General features: G+C 33.6%; 1 protein-coding gene across 1 annotated transcript in view; it reads right to left on the bottom strand.

Moving 5' to 3' along the window:
• The window catches only part of FOXP2 (forkhead box P2), a 561,440-nt gene that overhangs the window by 5,161 nt on the left and 533,779 nt on the right, over window positions 1-22,500 (bottom strand). The window contains exons 19-20 of the mRNA XM_081286102.1: window positions 22,179-22,248; window positions 21,277-21,440 (exon numbers count right to left, since the gene is read on the bottom strand). Of these exons, the coding sequence (XP_081142228.1) occupies window positions 21,277-21,440; window positions 22,179-22,248 (234 nt within the window). The remainder of the gene's footprint in view (window positions 1-21,276; window positions 21,441-22,178; window positions 22,249-22,500) is intronic.

Raw genomic sequence — 22,500 nt, forward strand, 5'->3', positions numbered from 1 at the left:
TATTAGTGAGGTATGTAGGTATAAAGAAAAATATGTAAAAGCCAGTCAGGAAAGCCAATTCTGGGGTGACTGTTTCTAGAAAAGTATTCTGACATTTTCCATGCATGGGCAAAGAACACTAAAATGTCCCAAATGTATCAAGTGACTATCAGTTTTAATCTCTCAATTCTCGGTACAGATTACTCTCTAGGGATAGGTTAGGGACTATGGGAAGTGGCCACTATAGGGCCATTATTGCACACTGTGGGGTAAATCATGAAATTATATTGTCGCCAATACAAATAAAAAGCCAAGAAGAGAGTTTGTCATGGACATTTAATGAAACTGAAGTTACGGTGCTTACATTTAATGTGTCAAAAAAGTTGTATTAAATCTACAGCACTGTACTACTGATGTAAGGAAAACAATTGTGGTTTGAAGTCTCCAAATCACTATTTATTGTCCTGTATGACAAATTATAAAGTAAAACCATAGTTCCTGTAATAATTAATGTTATGAATTAAAGAATATCTTATAGAGCGCTGTATGCACATGACTAATGTGACGATACTATCGTGTATAATTAATAAACAGTTTGGCCCTAGTAAAAGACACCGTAGTTGAAATTCAGAATGTGCAGTTAGGCAAACGTGTGCCACTGGGAAAGGACAAGATCTGTGTGTGTGAGTGTACCGCACGTGCACCAAAAGTGACTTCAGCGTGGCAAAGGCCTGGAGCCGTAAAAGCTGATTGCAAGGACTGTTTTAAACACAGATCCAACTGCAACTGTGGTGACTGAAAAAAAAAAAAATTACTGGCTGAACTCAAAAACCACTTTGACTAAATGTTTCACTGAACTAGCCAATACTTTTGAGTAAAAGGACTGATGAGCCAAATAGTTATTACAGTATCATGTAGACACGTCTAGAATTTTAAACATTTATTAAATCCAATGTTAATATTCCCAAAGTACCCTCTAAAATATACAAATGAAATGTTCTAATGATATTACTTGAGAAAGTTCATATTCATTTAATGACTTTTATAAAAAATGACATTTTGATTTAATAATAGTTATAAGTTGAATTGATAATTTTAGATTTTCCCAGTTCAATTTGGAATTCAGAACATTTTAGTGAAAGCTAAACTCTAAGTACTGGAAATAATTAGAATAAACTCCTAAGGTTAATATAACATTACCTTTTTCTAAGTAAGTCTCACGAATGACCTGTTAATATTTAAAACTTTTAAACTTAAATAGCTGAATATTTCTAAACAGATATTGAGCAACTGTTAAGATGTATACATAGATGTTGAGCACAGTTCTAGTGGGTGGTTCTCAAGCCACTTTACATGATTTGGGGAATCCTATAATTCTAGCTAAGGATTTGACCTCTTATATTTTTTTGGTGGGGTTCTTTTTTTTTTTGTCTTTTTTGGAACTGGGGGTCGAACCCAGGGCTTTGCGAATGCAAGGCAGACGCTTTGCCACTGAGCTACATCCCAGCCCAAATTGGAAGGTGAGCCTCAGGGTTATACACAATTACATATAAGAGGAAAGGAGGAGTAGGAGAAAAATTATATAAGTGGAAGAAACGATTTATAGTAGAGGGGATGGAGAGAGAGAAGGGGAAGGGAGGGGAGGGGAGGGGAGGGGAGGGGGGACAGTGGAGAATGGGATAGACAGCAGAATACATCAGTCACTAGAAAGGCAATTTGTAAATCAATGGAAATGTAACTGATGTGACACAGCAATCTGTATACGGGGTAAAAATGGGAGTTCATAACCCACTTGAATCAATCTGTGAAATATGGTATATTAAGAACTATGTAATGTTTTGAACAACCAACAATAAAATAATTAAAAAAAAAGATTAAATGAGGAAAAAAAAAAGATTTGACCTCTTATGCAGTGGTCTGTGTGTCTTAGTACCATTAAAACTTTGAAAGAACTTACACAGTCCCTCTATTCTGTTTCATAATCTCCTGTTCTACTTCCATATGTAATATCATGTTTATCTGGTTTTTCTCAGTTTATGTTTCTGAGTTTTATTGTGATAAAGAACCTTGTAGGAAAGTTTCAAGTTTATAATAAAGAGGAATAAAAGTGAGGTGTACTGTGAAAATACAAGCATCTAGAGAACAATTTTTTCTAAAAGGATAACTATAAGGGTATGTTCCGTTGTATTCTCAGGAAATTTTAATATGCAAGGGCTTTATTTCATCTTAGCACTGCCCAGTACTAAAATATGTAGACTTAGGGGATTGAGACAGAATTAAGACAATACACTTCAGCCATTCTCAATTCCTGGCCTTGACTCACCTATGCACAACAGTATTTCTGAATAATAACTTCCATTCCAGACTCAAATCACCATCCTCAAAACATTGTGCTCAATTCCTATTGCAAACCATTTTTCATGCTGACTTGGTGTTTCTGCTATCGACTCTGCACATATACATACAGGCCTCAGCATTTCCCACTATCCTCTATCCTACATATTCACACTCTATCTACTATTTAGGGCCAATTCATAAATACTGATTCCCAAACACTTTGACCTGCCCAACTTGTTCTGATCTTCAACTTGGATCCTCTAGTGCATTTTTTTACTGATCATTCTGGACTCAAAACAACAGAAACTTTGAATCCTAAAAATGTCTCAAAGATAAAGACTTTTATTCTACATTCCTGTTTTGCAGATCAGAAAACTAGTGAAGCTCCAAGTGTCTGAAGGTAGGCAAAGCCTGGATGTGCACAGGTGCTGGCCTCAGAGTACTTCCTGCAACCTTGCTGTGCCTTCTGTCCCACACTGCTGTACTTTCCTCACTCAGCCTTTCCTCTGGTAGGTGCATTCTGTTGTGCTGACTAGATTGTGACTTTTACAGTTCAGGACACCTACACGTAGAGCAAGCAGTCAATTCAGGTTGACTGCATATATTACGTACCATCAAGTCATTTACAGCCTCAATTGTACTAACTCTAAAAGAGAAAATTTCTCCCCAGAATTTAGTATTTTTGTAGTACTCTCCATTCAGAATTGGTGAAGAAGATATCATAGATGAAAGGGGGCAAATAAACATTTTCCCTTACAGCTACTAAAATAAACTAAACCAAAGTCAACAATTACCAATGCTTAATAGTTAAAAGATCTGACCACCAATATGATGTCTAAAAAGAAATAGAAAGTCACAAGAGAGAGTTGAGAATCGCAGAGAATAAAACTTCTTAGAAGTAACAGTATAGGGGGTGGGGGTGTAGCTCAGTGTTAGCATGCTTGCCTAGCATGCATGAGGCACTGGGTTCGATTCTCAGCACCACATATAAATAAATAAAACAAAGGTCCATCAATAACTAAAAAATATTTTTTCAAAAAAAGTTACAGTATATATATTATTGATTGGTGACTTTCTTTTCAACAAACATATAATTTTATTATGATTTTCTCATGCTATTAGTGTGTTATCATTTCATATTATCAGTTCTCTCACTTGAGGGACTCAAAGTGTCCCATGTTTTAATTTGCATATTATATGCCAATTTAGAAGAAATGGAATACAGTGAAACTGCAGATCTTTTGTGGATTGCAGGGTGAATAGAGAATTAGTCTCTTTTTTGACAATTAGCAATGTCTTTCTCTTCTTGCCTCCAATACAGGATTTGATAGTCATGTAATTAATTCCTTAAGAAAACATAGTCTATAGTGTCAATTTTTTCCAAATTCTTCAAGATACCATGCATTATTATCACTACAGGGTAATCATGTTTTCTGCTAGGAAAAAAATGCTCCTATCATAGAAAAATTCCTATCAGTTTTAACAAAATAAAAGAATTGCCTTAAATAGACTCTCTCTCTTCCAGGCTCTAAATAAGACTCTCTCTCTTCCAGGCTCACCAATTCTTCATTATGTGGATCCTCTTCTCAGAATTATCAAAAGGTTTTTAATGATAACAGTATAATTTAGCACAATAAATTTTATGTAGTTAGTATTTTGATTAACTTGTAAGTGTAGCAAAAAGTAATCCTGAATATTTGGTTACCTCATTAATAATCTTTAGTCATGCAGCAGTGGTTAAGCAGTTAAGAATATAACATTTAAGACACAGTGCGTTTTGAGGATGAAATGCTTGGGTTTGAAGCTCTGGACTCTTTTCCTACTAGCTGTGCAATCTTGGTGAGTTTATTTACCTCTCTGTTCCCCATTTCTTTATTCATAGAGCATAGTATAAAAAAATCTACCTTCCACAACTGTGATGAGGGATAAAAGATCATACACACACACAACAATTATAGTGCCTGTGTCATACATGATCATTTATAACCTCACACAATGATATACTTATATAGTAATATAATTATAAGCTCATATCTTTTGTGGAAGAAGATGTGGTATAAATACATGAATAAATTTTCAAACAGTGTATGGACAACTTAGGTTGCTTTAAAGTATTTTAGTCCCTCTACCCAAAATGAGATTTTATCATCAGAAAAGTCAAAACAAAGACTATGTGCCACACTGCAGGTATTATGTGTTAGCATAAAGTAAGACTTAGCTAGATCTCCTTAAAAGAATATTTAAGGTAATAGTAATAAAAGAAACAAAATAACACAACATAGTACTATTGATAAAGGGATTATTTATCAGCACATCCCTGATTACTAAAACACTAAGCCAAAAACCCAGGTCATTTCTCAAATAATTTTTAAGTCACACAGAAAGTAAATTTCAAAGTGGAAGGGCCATCACTGAAAGTCTTTGTATACAGAATGTCCATATTTATTCTCCTGGGTCATCCATCTGGGGCCTCATCATTAGCTTGTGTTTAAAATCTTTAACATACATGCACTGAATGGCCCAAGGTTGCATCATATTTATTATGTGTATTAGGGCTTATGAAGTTCTGATAATACACATTTGTTAAGAAAATCAATGTAAAATACATCAATCCAATGATGTAAAAAAAGCATCAATGCAAAAAAAATGAGGTAAAAAGCAAAGCATTGATCTCATTTTGACAAGAAAAACCAATAACATATTACGACTATCTTCTCTACCAATCATCAATTTTACAAAAAAAAATGTTATTTACTTTTTACTAAAAAGTATCTCTTATACAAAATACCTTGAATTTTTAATACTACCAGAGAACTTTTAGTTTAGTACGGGAGAGATATGTGCTCAGTAAACAACAATTTTTCCAGCTATAAGTGTCTTAGGAGAAGTAGCAATTAAGTGATAGAGGAAGAGTTAACCACTGGGAGAGGTTATTTGTCTCTAAGAATCTCAATGCTACAACAGCATTAAAATACATATGTTATCCTAATGGAATTCCTGAGAGGCAGGCCAGAGCAACTTTAGGTGGACACATCTCTCTGTAAAGACGGTGCAGACACTCATCATGTCATTTCCCTGCTGATGTGGAAATTCTGCACTGCTGCCTTCAGCTTCAGGACAGAGGGGCCTGCCACAATAAACTTGGTAGAGCCTTTAATAGTAAACAAAACCAAAGCTACCTCCAACAAATAGAATTAGTTGTTTCAGGAATGAAATTGGATGATAACATTTGAATGACTCAGTTTAAAGACTTAAAAGAAAGAAAAAAAAAAACTTAACACATAGAAAAGAACTAATTGTATTAATGGATTTTTACTGTCTTATCTTTGACATTTTTGAATAAAGAACCTTAAGTAAGCCTATCTTTATATATCTCAAGGCAGGAGTGTGAGGGTTCTGGACTAGATGATCTCCCCAGCCACTTATTAATTTACTGGGCACATACTGTATGCCAGGTATTTTTATCATGACAGACATGGGAGCATAAACTTCACAAAAGGACACACTGCACAGACAGGCACAGATGGAAGATAAATAGATCTACCTCAGTGACAACTTCAGTAGGTCTTTCAAACCTGGTAAATATGTCACAATTCTTTAAGTGAATATCAGTGTTCGATTTTTCTTTTAAAAGTACTTTATGCATTTCAGTAAATCATGGATATTTCTTCAAAATGGAATACAGTAATTCATTGTGAATGCTCTAAAAATGATTATGTCCATGAACAAGGAAACTTTAAATTCAACTTCTAATCCTTTTCTATTCCTTTTTTGTGTGACCTATTTACTTGAGAAAAGAAATAATTTATGCTTCCTGCTCAAAGGTGCATAGCCATCTCCTAATCTGATATAATTTATATTTGGGACAATTAGAAAGATGCTTTGAACTTCTCTAAATGATTGTAGGAAAAGACGCATTTAGTGATGGAGACATAATGTCTGTTATTATCTCCCTACAGAAGTACGGAGTCAGTAACTGAAATGGAAGTACTCCTATAAAGATAAAAGTTACTTTTTGTTAGAAGTGAAAGGAAAAAAAATAATTCCATCCTATCCAATAGACAGGATGTGTAAATCGCTGGGTGAGGGCAAATATGGACAATGGTTCCTGTTCTCACAGTTTTTAATGTAATAGGGGAAAACATACACACAAGTAACTCCGATACAAGACAAACAGACTGATGCCGTAGTAGAGAAAGTGGAAAGAGGAGATAAATTCTGACTCTGCAGTTCACAAATGTTGGGTGGAGGGAAGTGCTACTTCAGGTAAGCTTGCAAATGCAGGAAATCATCACTACAGGAGAGAAAGGACATTTTGAGTGGAAATGGGAGAAGTGGCAACTCTTAGATGTGTTTTGGGAACCCTGAGAGTGCATGGGGGTCAAGGGGAAAGAAGTTTGGTAAGCAACAACAACAAAAGTGAAGGGAAACAAAGTCAGCTGATGAACTGTCATGAGCTGCATTTTACAAAGTATACGTTTATTCTCTTTCAGCTGAAGGGCTATCGATAGCTTCTGAACTAGGGAATGAAAAGACAGAAGATGCAAGAGGATTATTTTTCAAAGTGTAAAAACCAAGTGTGGAAAAGTAAAAAAAGTGAAAGTGATTGGGAGGGTGCTAGAAAGCACAGCAAGGTAACTAAGGCCGTGCCAGGCAGCAGGAGTAGAAATGTGGGAGAAGGGAGAAGTTAGATAGAGGCTGAGGAGTAAAAAGGCTCTTCAATTTACTGCTCTTAAATTTATATGCACATGAAATACTTCCTTTTTATACTCAAGGAGATAGGAGGCCCTATAACCAGATCAAAAAATAATGAAATTTAAAACTTCATGATTTTTCAGAACTCTTAAGCAATTTTGATCAATTTTCATATTTGTTATCTTTAATCATTCAAGGAGATAGCAGAGCAAATATTAGAAAGCTTGTATATTAGGAAGTGAAGATAGGAAGATACTGAAAATGAATTTCACCAGATACTAGTAGTGGTGGCAATCAAAAGAATATTGATACTTGGTCTCTGGAAATTTTATTTATTTGTAATTTTTAGCCTGTGTTCCTCTGTCATTTTAAAGAAAAATATATTTTAAAACACAATTCAGAGAAAGGGATCTAAAGTGTTGCTATTTTCTCAAATAAAAACAAACAAACAAACAAAAACATCCATTTCCAGAGAGGACTAACAAAAGAGAAGTAAGCCTTTTTATTTCATTTTTTAAATTTTTTAAGATTAAAGTTAAATATATTTTAACTGATAAAGACATAAAATCATGTTTTTATGGAATAACGTGATGTTCCAATACATGCATACATTGTGTAACATTTAAAACAGGTTAAACATGTCTATCTGCTCATTTACCATTTCTTTATGGTGAACACATTCAAAATCCTTTCTTTCAGCTTTTTGAAATATACAGTATGTTATCATTATCTATAATCACCCTGCTGTGCAATAGCACACCAGGGCTTGGTAAGAAGTAAGCTTTTTCAAAGTAGGTAACATAAACCCTTGAGTCTTGCTAAGCATCGCTAAATAAATGGTGAAGTTTTTAGACGTTCCTCTACAACATAAATTTGAAGATTAATCAACTTCAATATGTGGTTTCCAAACTCCCACACAATCTCCTCCTGCAGGAATTCCTCTCTAGGAGCTATTAGCTCTTGTCTGAATGCTTCTCAATGAGATCCTGCTCTTGTCACCTTGGCTCATATCCTCTCACTCCATCTTCTCTTTCCTCATCTCTGCCTTGTACTAGGTTGAAACACTTAAGATTTTCTGTTTTTATGGGCAAAAAAAAAAAAAAAAACAATATCAAATATCAGTAATTTCATGAAGTTCAATTAAAAATTGCTTCATATTCAGCCATCCCAAAAGCCATACTCTTCATGAAATTGTTTTGATTCCCCGTGTGCATGTGCACACTTACATTTTTGACTTTGCTATCTGTTTGCAACTCTTTGCACCCCTTTGGTTTGGTTTCTACCATTACCATGTATTTATCCCTCTATGAGATTATAACCTCTGTATATGTACAGATCATCTACCATGGTATCTAGTAGAGTATGTTGCACATAGTAGGTTCTCTATGTATGTTTATTCAACAAATGACTGTTGATTTTTATATTCCAGTTAATCTTTCAGTTTTATTTATTGCCATCCTCAGTAACAGTACGTACTGTAATGTAGCTAGTCCTCTGCCCAAACTGCAGAGGACTAGCTACATTAATACACTGATTTATTGCCTCAAGAAATGTGTTGCTTCTTTTGTTGTGAAATTTATAAGGACCTAAGGCATCTATGAAGGCAGAAGAAATGTTAATGTCTGCCTGCACCCTAAAGCAAAGTGTCGAATTACAACGGGAAAGTTTATCTTTTTAGATTGTGGTCACACAGTAAATCCCCTGAAGTAATGTAAATTGTATCCACTTTCTCCTTACTTAAGACTAAATAAAAGGTCCTATAAAAACTATTGCTGTTTTTCTTTGGAATATGAAAATATTATGAAAAAAGTTTTCCCAAACAGAGATGAACAAAATACATATAAATCAATAGATGTTAGATTATAGAATGGCAACAGTGTGTTCTCCTCTTTTCTTACTTAGATATTATCAAATATGAGGATTAAAATATTTATATTTGCATAAGACTCTGGATTCAATCCCTGGCACTGCAATATAAAGTAAATAAAATAAAATAAAATATTTATATATTGTCATCATTTATGGGGAACTCAATGGTACAATGCAAATTTGATCAGGCCTATTTAGAAATGTGATGTTTATTAATACAATGAAGCTAGGGCTCAGGATGTAACTGAGTGGCACAGTACTTACCTAATATGTGCAAACTACTAGGTTCAATCCCCAGGACTTGGGGGGAAGGAGCATGGAGAATACTATGAAACTAATGATAAAAATTTCAAGTCTTTAATTTTATGACAGATGTCAACAAATGCCATAAATAAAAACTTAAAATTTATGGACCATGTCTATAATATGGGAAATTTCAAGCAATGTAAAGTTAGTTTTATCAAAGACAAGTCAAAACTAAATGTTAGCTTACATTAGGAATGCTTTTATGTGGTTCACTCATACAACCTTATACCCTTTCTTCATATAATCCTATTTATTTGAGGACATTTACGGGACATTTAACATAGTATACCTCTTAAAATAGCAATAAACCTCTTTTTTATAAAGAAATATCATACATCTATTTAAAATTCCCACACAGATAATTTTTAACCTTTTCCCCTTCCTAGCACACCAGAAGGATAGAACATACTTCTATCAGCAACTATAGATCACTGTTACAAAATATGCTATTCCTCAATACTCAAAGTGGTATACTTGAAACAGCATTAGGGCTCTGATGCCTTAATATTACTACAAAAGCTGACTGGATGTTACTTGTCCCAATTCAGCAATCTGAATCCAGTAGAATGAATTTATGCATATGGTACTCCAAGAAAGTTACTGAATGTAGTGAAGTACATGTAAGCTGTAAACCACCCAGTTTACCACATAGAATTTTTTACTTGATTTTAAATTGTCTTGATCCTTACATCTACTAAATTTAGTTTGTATACCTTTAACTTGCACTGTATATATTAAGTCCAAAACAAAATGCTCATAGTCATACAAATTCTCCTTTTTCTCTTATTTATATCATATTGTTTCAAAATATCAAAATAGACTGAGTATTGCTATGGGCATATGCTTTCATTGGTTTTCATAGATCTTCACTATTTCACAAAATTATATCAACATTTTTATAGTTAAAAGGAAATTCCAGGACAAGATGAGATTTTCTTTTAATTAACTATTCACATTTTTAATTTAGTACTTGGCACCAGGCTGTTGAATGATAATAACTATTGTCATCTAAGCATTTAAAACAATCAATGTATATTATGAGCATTTTGAGTCTCAATTTCATATATATTTGAATATAGTTCCATTCAATTACTTCTATTTGTTCAATGGCAAAACCCTCATGTTTACTCCATAAGTATTGTTTTGAAAATGTAAAAAGAATTCCAGAATACGAGCACAGAATTCTTTAGGATAGAAAGATTTATTTTCATGAATCTCAGTTGTCATTCTGTTTCTTTTGCATAAATAACTTCTAATCACTGATACCTTGGAAGACCTAATCATGGCAAAGAGAAAACGCAGTTTAAGAGTTTTTTTTTTTGTTGTTGTTGTTGTTGTTGTTGTTGTTGTTTGTTTTTTTAAGATGAAGTTTCATAGGAGAATTGGTAAAAATAATTGACATTCATCATTTAAAGATCATATGAAAAATGGAGATTGGAGATATTCAATTTCACTCATTTCCTTTTATAAACTAAAAGGAAATTATATAATTATATTTAAAATTTGATGGTAGATTCATAAAAATGGCAAGTTTATAGTTATCCCCCATTTGTATGAAGTCAGGATAGAATGAGAAACAATTCGTGTTTCTTAAAACCTATGTATTTTCTAGAGGAAAATTTTTGTTCTTCTGTGTAGGAAGATTTTAGTTTACTTAACACATCACAGAAATAAGATAATAATAATAGTGATATTAAAGTTTTAAATAGAAAAACTAAGTTTCAAAAGAAAACATTTTGTTATTTTTTTAAATGAGAACTGATCTTAGGCTAATGTGAATAATTTAAGGTATGTAAAAGGTTTTGAAGAAATTATCTCATGCTACTTAAGATTTTATTCTTGTGAAATGAGAACTCAGAGTTTCCTACTAAAATTTAGATTTTACAGTATAAATTTAAGCATATGGGGGAAATATTTAATTCTTTGTAGAATCAAATAAAGATATAATTATAAACAGCCAGGAATGAAAAACTAGTGTTCATTTTATCAACTAGAGCTATATTAACACAGTTCAAGTTTTCCCCACATTCTTATCTCTCAAGTTCATTCACTCTTTTGCAGATTAAAATACATCCGACACAAAAATGCTGGTGTTGGATGCATTGATCATAGTGCTAAGCTGAATGAATATGACAGAACTGCTGCCACCAGGCTGGTGGTCAGGATCTTTATTCCAGTTCTACGGAAACAAAATTCTTCCTCTTATCTTTTGATGAAAAGGAAAATATTCCTTCTTGAAGAAATGGGGAACCATGAAAAGATGGTTCACATCTTGGAGTGAGCGGACAATACCTTACTCCATCTGTGCATGTGTGGTATGCTTTTTCCAGGGTAGCAGTAGAAAATGCCCTACTAAATTCCCCATACCTTTTCTCCCTGGCTAGAGATACACAAAAAAATAAATTTTAGTTTTCACTTTAAAGCCAGGATGCAACATCCATCCTATTATATTTAGTAAATCTTATTCTCCTATATTCTAGCTTTAAAAAAAAAAGTGCAGCCATTTAGTTTTTAATTGCAAAGGGATATTATTTTCACGTACTTATAACAAAAATTTCCCTTTCCTTTCTAATTCATATTGCCATTCTTGCTTTTTGCAATACTAGTGATTGAACCCATAAGTCACATCTGCAGAGTTCTTTATTTTATTTTACTTTATTTCATTTTATTTTTTAAGACTTGTTCTCACTAAGTTTCCCAGGTTAGCCATGAATTTGTGATCCTCCTGCCTCAACATTCTCAGAGTACTTGGGATTATAGGCATGAGCCACTAAATTTGGCCCATATTTCATATATTTTTGGAGGGGTGGTGTACTGGGGATTAAATTCAGGGGCACTCACCCACAGAACCACATACATCCCCAGCCCTATTTTGTATTTTTTTTAGAGACAGGGCCTCACTGAGTTGCTTAGCACCTCACTTTTGCTGAGGCTGACTTTGAACTCCCTGTCCTCCTATCTGAGCCTCTGGAGCTGCTGAGATTACAGGCATGTGTCACGGTGCCCAACTCATATTTCATTCTTAATGACACCGTTTATAATTCTAACATATTATAGATTGGACTCTGAAGTAGATAAAAGTCGATAAAAATTCTAAGAAATATAACTTAAAGTCGATAAAAATTCACTTAGAGTCAATAAAAATTCTAAGAAATATAACATAAATGTGGGTTAAGGTTATATAACATCATTTTGTAATTGCATGCATATAATCTATAACAAAATTTTTCTAACTTCCTGAACTTGCCTTCAACATTATATTGAAATTTATTCAAATTTATGCAACACTGTTTAACAATTGGATTTTACACGATTTAAGAGTTTACTGCCAAATGATTTCAGACAGTTTTGCTGCAGCATCAATTAAAAAAGATTAAAACACAAGAAAATTCTTTAAAATTTACCATACTTTTTGAGTTTATAAAATTGATAGCTGTGACCAAAACAGCTATAATGGATTAAAAACAAAAATGCAACTACTTTGATCATTAATGAGTGCAAAAGTATTGCTCACAATCTCAGACTCAAGCTCATTGTTCACTTAGTACAACTGGTACCATTCCATATTCTGCCTCATTGTGTTTCTGCCTTGTTCCTTGGACCAAGTTTCAGTCAGTAATGGGATGGGTACACAGACATGTGAGGTATATGTCCCAGTGTCCCTCTAATTCTGTTTGACAACTTGAAGATCTTTGTCTCAAAGTCCTGAGTTGGTCTCTCTGTTACACCTATCCCTCTCGGATGTGGCTGTTACCTGTGGCTACTTACCACCCTGCTCCAGTTAGACATTGCTCACCCACAGCTGGCTCTTGGTGAAGCTCTCTCATGGGATATCTTTATAGAAACTGTTTTCTACCAGTTATGTATGGTTCATGTCACTAGGTCTATCTAACTCTGAGACTGGCTCTTCTGTTGAGATTCCTTTGCTCAGATGTAACCATAGGACTGATTCAAATTGAAGTTTTCTCCTGAACTATGCCTGGTTAACTCAGTTCTAAATATGAGAATGGAGTTGGAAGTAAAAACAATATATACCTGTTAATCTAAATCTAGTGCATTACCCCCTTCTCTGGTTTGCTAACTAACAAAAGTGGTCTTAGATTTACTTTTGCAAGCATAATTTTATCTGTAGTAAGATAATATGGTGTGACCCATGATTCCTAATCTTATGCCTTTAAGTGTCTTGGGGATATCACTCCATTTTTGGTCTTCAAAGATGAAGACTAAAGTAAAGAATGTAAATTTTCACAAGTTATGTTAAGCTAGTTGATCATCTGTTGCCTATATAAATTATACTAATGCTTAGGTAAATTAATTATATCCTAATGATAGAAGCTACTTATGGAATACTTACAAATCCTGTGCTTACTGTGTTTACTGCTGTCAAAATTTTCAAGTATAGTGAATAGTAAATTTGAAATTCTGCCAAAGTTGTCAAATATATGTCCACTTCTCAAGCCCTGTGTCAAAAGCTGAAGTCAAAATTCCATATGCATACGTAAAATATCCACAGAAGTAGAAAAATGAATACAATATTCATTCTTTAACAATTTAGTCAAACTATGCTTTGACCCTCAGAGGAAGGAAATTTCTAAGGCTCAACTAATGTCAGTGTAAATGAAGATGTATGTTCTAACAAAGTAGCTTCTTTAGATATAAAACAGAAGCAGTGAGCTACAATACTGTCAGCTAAAGTTGTCTGACACACTTTGCCTAAATTGTGGGATTTCACACCACGGATGTCACATAGCATCTGTATAGTTCTATAAAAATCCTTCAAAACCCTATAGGAACCCACAAATTTCCACAATTGGCACGGTGGGGATATAACACATTTTAGCTGAAGGTACTGTACCTCTGGGAGGATCTTTTTATTAAGAGGAACTAGAATGAGTTGTAAGTGCCACATATGGGGACTGGAATAATGTAAAAAAGAACAGCAGCTACTGATCCACACTTGTAGCACTTTAAAAAAGGGACGAGACGATAAAGAGCTGGCATCATCGTAAGCTCTGTACAATCACTTTGCAAAGCGATCTCAAAGCTAACTAGCAAAGTTAATGAAAAAGTTTAGAGATTAAATAAAAATGGAATTAAATCAGAACAAAAATTATAAAAGGCCCGGAAAGGTTAGGGGGGGGAAAAAGAAATTAAAGGTAACTGGAAAAGTGTTAATGAGAAAATCTGTGACAACATATGTGAGGCCAAAGACTGCTTTTATGTTTAGAACTTCATACCGCCACATAATGATCCAAAACATCAGCAAAAATAGTACAGGCTTAACAGGAATGAAAACAATGAGAGAGAGAGAGAGCATTCCACTTGCTCAAGTTGTCAGTCACTTTCAACTGCTTTCCTCTGAAACACAGAGCCACGCCAATTTCTAATGCTTTTGTCCACAGAGAGAGATCTAAGATCTGTAGGGATTTTATATAAAATATCACCAACCAAAGGTGTAGGATCTTCAAATTCTACATGTGCCTGTAAACAGCAATTTAAATTTTAAGGCAGTCAATGAGACTAGAAGGAAGAAAGGTAATATTATATTTTATTTTCACTATGTTTTATGACAATTCACAGTTTAGATTTTCAGTACTATTTTACAAAAATAGAGTCTCATAGTCACTTTTAGCTGCCTTTGGGGGCAGACTATTATTGACCAGAGAGGTTAAAGCATAATTTTGGAATTACTTTGCTACTAAGACACTCAAGAAGCAAAGGATATTGCCAAGATGCCTGGGACATGTGGTATACAGAAAGTTTGTGGGCCTGTAGAACATGCCTTCAACACACTGATCAAATCGATAATAGATATTATCTCTATTGCAATACTGAAAAAGTACTACGCTACTCCTTTTACATGATGCCTTTTATTTCCTTACCCTAAAGATTTGGCTTCTAAGGACCCAACAAATATACTTTCTACTCTTACACACAGCATCATAACATTCTCTATAGAAATCATCAACTCAGACTTTAACTATTTGCCTTAATAATAAGAAAAAAATAATCATCACTTGTAACTCATATAGAATATTTAGCAAGTAGGACTCTGAAATGACATGGAGGCTTAGGGAATGACACATAAGAGATGATCTAAAAGCTCAACAGTAGGAGACTCTAATAATCAGAAGGAGGACAGCATGCCAACGGGAGGCTCTGTGCGCAAAGGCCTCAATACAAAACCAGCTTGGGAAGAATATTCATTTTGATCTCTAGAAACAAAATTTGGAAATATAAAATGAGAATCTCATTTAACATTTTACAAGCGATGTAAGAAGGCAAACCCGAGCCAACTTACTGAGAGTGAGGAGAAACCATTGCTTCATAAAAAGACAGAGCTGAGCTGAAGATGGTGGGTTTATCATTAAACTCCTCTTTTTGCCTCAGATTAGGAAGGAGCAAGGGACTGGACTGATTCTTTTAGTGTCAGTTCACCTTTCAGGTCTAGTCCAGATGTTTTCTCCTTTCACCCACTTAACACATGGGAGAAGAAAATAAGTTTAAATTATATCCACCTAAACACAAGATGGATTCTTAACTTTAAATAGTTTTTAAAGAAGTAAACGTCCATGTAAAATAGAAAAAAAATGAAAGAAATTTTAATCCTTATTCTTAGGAACTCTGAAAAAGGGGACAATAGGGAATAACAGGTGTGGAGGTACAAGTGGGAGGAGTGTTGTAAATTACAGTGATACTCAGCTCAGATTCTTAAAAGAAGTTTCCTTTAGTTCAGACAATGAATAATGGGCTGGGGATGTGGCTCAAGCGGTAGCGCGCTCGCCTGGCGTGCGTGCGGCCCGGGTTCGATCCTCAGCACCACATACAAACAAAGATGTTGTGTCCGCCGAGAGCTAAGAAAAAATAAATAAATATTAAAAATTCTCTCTCTCTCTCTCTCTGTCCCCCACTCTCTCTTAAAAAAAAAAGAATAATTCTGCAACTCTGAAGAGCAGCAGAAAATAAAGATTAAAAAAATCAGGTATTCATTTTGGAGCATCAAGTAGCTGATTGAAGAGTCAAACAAGTTTCAAAAACTACTATGTATACAATGCCACCTGGATTTACCCTTTCCAACTTTTTCCTAAAATCCTCTTAAACATTGAACTGATATTTGTATTGCAAGATTTCAATAACTTTTTTCTTTTAATTCACTTTAAATGAAATAGATAAAATTTAACAACGTCTGGTAGGATAATCACAACTGAAGTCAGAGGACCTGCTAAGTCCTATTCACATAAATTTGAACAATTACAGAATGCATATTAATTAAATAATTACAACTAGAACTTAAAATCATATTGTATCAATGTCTAGAAAAATATTTTAGTCTCTCATAAAGAAGAACGTTATGAGGGAGGGGAATGGGAATATGAAAAACAGTAGAATATATTAATATATTAATAAAATTCCTGTGTTCATATATGAATACATGACCATATCATACACAACCACTAAAACGGAAAGTTATATTCCATGTATGTATGTCAAAATACATTCACAGTCATATATAACTAGAAAGAACAAATAAAAAAAATTTTAAAAAGAGACAGACGTTATGTTTAGTTGTTTTTCCTAAAAATCTCCCTTGTTCTTCCTTTTTCAGAATTCTCGGAGAATCATGGATTTTATTCTTGTGGGTCTTTACTTTGTGAATTCAAACTCTTTCTATAACTGTCATCTCCAATTTGATTCTTCATATTCAGTATCATACCTTTATTGAACGCTTACTCAGTCTACTAGAATGTGTTAGGGCTTTCATATAATATAGTGTGCCCAAGACATTGTCTGTTCTTAAGGGGCACACCATTAAGTTATGGATATCTGAAAAATGAGCATGCAGGTATGGATGAATTCTTGTGTGCCAAAACAGACACGTGTTAATGCCAAATAATGGTGTAAGGAACAAATAAGTCTCCTGGAGTTGTGGAGCAGAGTACAGGTCCTGACAGAAAAATTACTCTGAAAGCCTCTTTGGAAGTAGGACCAGTATAGTAAGAAAAGGTGGAGTTTACACAGAAAAAAGTAGAGGAGAGGCAGATTAAAAAAAAAAAAAAAGGGGAAGAAAGGCAAATAGTATACAACAATGTAAATTCACAAGCTTGGCAAAAGCTTTCATTCAGGGCTCTGTAAAAGCAAAAACTGAAATGAAAGGCAAGTATTAAAATATAGTATAAAATCTGGATGATAATCTGGAGTCTCGTGCTCTGCAAAAGTAATTTCTAAAAAGCACTAGTTCTCTTTGATTCAATGTTCCTAATTCTTCATAACATCTTTCCTACCAAACTCAGGTGTATACGTCCATTTTCAACCAAGTGGAATTTTACTATAATGGAGTTGAATAATAAGACCTAAGAATATTTAAGTACTTTGATTCCACAGTTAAAATTCTGAACCCATTATTTTCCCTCTTTTAGCCTCTCCTTGGTGTGTCTTTTGTAGGCTTTTAGAGTGGCTATGATTTTCCCTCATTTTCCTCTTTATCCCCAGCTTTAAGTCAGTTATTTAGTTGGCATTTCTTTTCATAGCACTTCTTGTTTCAACTGTTTTCCACTTCAAGTCTTATACTTAAGCCAGATACTCTATTCTGCAAGTATTAATCTTCTGCTTCCAGTTCCTCCAGAATATCCAGAATATCTTACTATACATAACTTCTATTAAGTCATGACTCTTTCAGTACAATTTCAGATGATTACATTTCTTATTGTATAACTCTCATTGTATCAAACTCAAGTTCATAACATTAACAAACTCATTAACTAAAACATCATGGTTTGATATTTAAGTCACTGACTAAATGTGAGTGCATAGTCAGGTATCACCTTCATGTATTCTCAAATCTATTTTTCTTTATGCATTTCAATTTCTATAAAACCTATTTCTCCCTCTTTTCTAGGCACATATCATGAATCCTGATTCTGGGTTAGGACTGTTCTCCCTGTTTGAATTGTTCATTGCCTACAAATTCAGATAACATTTTCTTTCTCAAAAATACATTAATCTACTGACTCTGAGTAATATGCTCCCTATTATAAATTCCTGTCATATTGTTTCACTGCTATTAATCTGCTTACTTCCTGAATTATAAGAGGAGGTAGAAAGGAAAGGGATTACCTAGAAAACTGACCACAAATTTATGGACTGCATGAAAAGGTATTAAAACACTAAATGCAAAACATGTTTGTATTGTTTATAGTTTCATGTGTAGTAACAATGGCATATTACAATAAGTAACGTAAGTCAGCACCTAGGAACACAGAACCATGAGGCACAAAGAGCAATTAGTATGCTCCAGGCACTCATTTAATCTGTAAGAATCTTATGAGGTAAGTTCTACTACTTACCTCATTTTCAGCTGAGAAAACTGAGGAAAGAAAGGTTAAGTAACTTGTTCACTTCTATTTAGCTATTAAATTAGGAATCTGGAACTGGAATGCTGACAATCTGGCACCAGAGCCCATGCACTGAAACCACCATGGTCAACAGAGTATTGACTATGACTATTTATTGACTATCACTACTGACTATTGACCATGTTTTTAATTCTATCAGTAGAACAAACATCCTGTAAGACATGTACCATGATTTCATTTCAGAACATAAATATATGCTATTTAAATGTTCCATCACAGTTTTTCACTTCTGTTTAATTTCCAAAGTACTTTTGAACTGTATTTAATTATATGCAACTAATTTGAACTCAGAGAATTTGATCAATATTTTTTCTTTGCCTCATAATGCACACAAAATGGCTTAAGATTATTTAAGTACAAGCATCTTGAAACTATACAGATGAAGATACAGAACACTGAACTGATATTCCATAAATATTTAACACTTAACATACAAAAAAGTTAATGATAATAGCGGAAACAGAGTGAAAGAATGAATGTTGACTCAAAATTTTGCAAGTTAATTAAAAATTTGATTTTAATTTATGTTACTTAGACCAAGACAAGATTTGGGCTCTTTCTAATTTTCTTTTCTGAAATCTATTTCCAATGAGCCAAGAAACCTTTCTTTTTATCTTCAGAAGATATAAATAAGCATTTTTCATATACACTAACTCATATAAGCATAAAATGTATGATGTATTAACTATGAACATTTTAATTTTATAAACTCAGAGCAGCAGTACATCAGGCATTAAATATACAATTTTTATATATTGTTTTACACATACTATTATTTCTCTGAGATATTTCATGATTAAAGTTTAATTAAATTAATAATAAAATGAAAAATCTGAAATAGCAATTGCCAAATGAAAAATATTACTAACCTAACAATGCCATAACTTAGCCCAATTATTATTTCAGGTTTTAAAATATAGTATTTAATAAACTATTTTATTAAATCATTAATTTTTTATTTTAATCTTCCTAGCACTGGACAATTACCTAAAGAAAGTATTTCTTTACCTATTTTCTGCATGTGGTTTGCCACGACCTCTGCCTACTGCACAGGAGCAAAGGGAAGTGCACCATGGTTACTGCACATGTCTATTTTAAATGTCTTTCATTTCTCTGAAATAAGGCTTTTTCTAAAGGAGGAAAACAGGATCTAACTCTTGTTTGCTCTTTAAAGTTTTATTGTTTTAGCATTTTGTACAGGGAGTGAGCATTAGCATACTCAGGAGAACTGCTGAAAGTAAAAGGCCTCCAGCTACCCACTGCACGGCTGATAGGATAAAGCAAGGATATAAAAACTTTTGTCTGATTGCTCACTTCCCTTGTTTTAGAGTACTGCTACTCTCAAGAGCATATATTCATGTTCTTTTTACTTCGAGTTTTATTACTTCTTTTGTATTATTTAATACATCTAAAGACACTTCCAAAAGACAAATTTTTCCATTTTGGAAAAGTAATGGTTTGGAACCTGATGAAACACATTAACGTTCACAGTGTGTTTTGCACAAAGGTGATAGAGTAAAGGTGCTAAAGAGCAATTAAGCATATGATCTTAGAGACATTAATATGACGAATAGAATGAAAATGTTTTTAAAAAGTCAACAAAAACAATATTAAATGGTCACATGAAAAGATCATATTTTTGTATTTCTCTTTCGTGTCTTTGACCAGATATTTAATGCAAAAATAAATAAATAAATAAAAGAGGAAGGAAATATCAATGAGGGAAAGGACTAATCCTACATCATGAACTTGAAGTTAGACTTATATTATGCTTAATTGTAGGAGATATGGACATAAGTTACAACTCATCCCGACCACTGAGTGGTGTGTACATTTCATTATTCAGATTCTAATATTTTTCCCTGAAATTCCAAGATCTACCAGGGTCAGTACTTTTCAGTAAACAAGAAACTGATATTCTTGACACTACTGAATAAGATCAGGCATTTTTAAAAGTGTCATACACATTTCTGAAATCCACAATACATCAATTTTTAATACTTCCACTCTCTCAGCTCCATTAAAAAGATGGTAGGGGAAAGATTTTAGAGTAATTAATGATATAGTTAGCTGCTAAATATTAATAGGAACCATAGTCTTGCATAAAATATAACATATAAACCTTGCCAATACAGACGCACCAGTAATTAAAGTTGAATATGTAATTACACTGATTTATAAGACAGGCAAAAAGTTACACTTTACTAGCTTCTATGTAAACTGTGGGTAAAAGTTAAACTTTGCATTTTACGGTTTATAAAAATGGGCAATGTCTTGACTACAGTTCATAAATGGTTTAGAGTCCTGTAATAGTAGTAGAAATTATGATAACTTATTCTATCATGAATATTCTTATTGCACCACACAAACCAAACTGTGATAATGACCCATAAGACATAGATTCATCTTAGACACTATGCCCAGAGAATGTTACTAGTAGTAAGAATTTGTGGAGGACTGCTAGAACAATAATACAGGATGTTTGAGAGAATCTATAAGATGTATTAAAGCTGATTTGGGTACATTTTTTTCATCTTATGAGCACAATACAATTTACCTTCACTTCAACTTGTACTTTTTTACTTTTACTTTTTTACTTTAGAAAAAAACAACACATGAATTTTAGAAGCATATGAATACATTTTCTTCCCCTTAGGGAGTCTGTTTACCAACTTACATGTGTGGCTGAGGTGAGCAGCCCGGACTGCTGTTCCCATTGCTGTCGATGTGGTCCAGGGAACCATTGAGGTCTTCATGGACGGCCTGCAGGAGGCCACTGGATGCATTATTGATCAGTCCAGGGTTACTTAGCAAAGGTAAACTGCTCTCTGCCAAAGCAGCCTAGTGAAATGGAGAGGGTATAAGATAGCTTTAAAGATGCTCTTCAAAGTAATTTTAAAAGCATATATCTTCTTTTAGAAGTATTCAAATAAAATGTATGGGAAAAACAAAAAAATCCTAATTGGCTACCAGTGGCAAAGAAATCAAGAGTGATATGAACATATAAACAATAGTTCTAGAAGCAAACTTTCTCACTCATGTTTTAACCTTCCATATAATAAAATGTTGAATCATTGCATGTTGTGAAATACTCCAGGATAATATAAGCAGTTGTTCTGCTTTTTAAAAATGACCAGAAGTTAACTCAAAATAAAGAAGTCCTGACATTTGCCTTCTCTGCATAAAAATTATATATTATAATTAAACTTTAAAGTTTTTGCCACAAGCACCATGTTCCCCAACACTATGATGTGAAATCATTTATGACAGCCTGGATAAATATTAATGCATAGCCACATGCATTTGCAAAAGCTTCTATCAATCTAGCATTTGCAGGAAAACCGAGTGTTCCAGATTTTGCCACAGGGTGTCCTTCTTGCTTCTTCACATCAAAAGTAGCTTGAATTAGAACCAGTGCTTTTCACAGTACTAGGTACTACAACTTATTTGGATGATGATAAACTATTAAGAACAATCACAAGCCCACCTAAATGCAAATCATGCAAAAAAAAAAAGAAAGAAAGAAAGAAAGAAAGAAAGAAAAACATTCAAATGGAAGAGAGCATTTAATGATATTACCTGCAAACTGGCATTAAGAGCTGCTCCATAGCCTAAACTGGTAGGTATATTTTTTACTAAGGTTGGGCTTCTGGAAGAAAATATATATACAGATGGTTTGTAAATTAAAATATAAAATATGTGTATATAAATAATCTCAGCTAAAAAATATGTTCTGACTTGTTTCACAATCCTCATCCAGAGTGGATATATTAAGGCCACAGAAATAAGGTGATATATTTCAAATACAAAAGTCTCCACACACTACCTAGCAACACGGTCCTGGAATAACTGAAACTTTAGACTATGGTATGCAGGCAAAGGGGACATGACCTTGAGAATC

Source organism: Spermophilus citellus (assembly GCF_964194105.1).
Source record: "Spermophilus citellus genome assembly, chromosome: 3".
NCBI classification, from domain to species: Eukaryota; Metazoa; Chordata; class Mammalia; order Rodentia; family Sciuridae; genus Spermophilus; species Spermophilus citellus.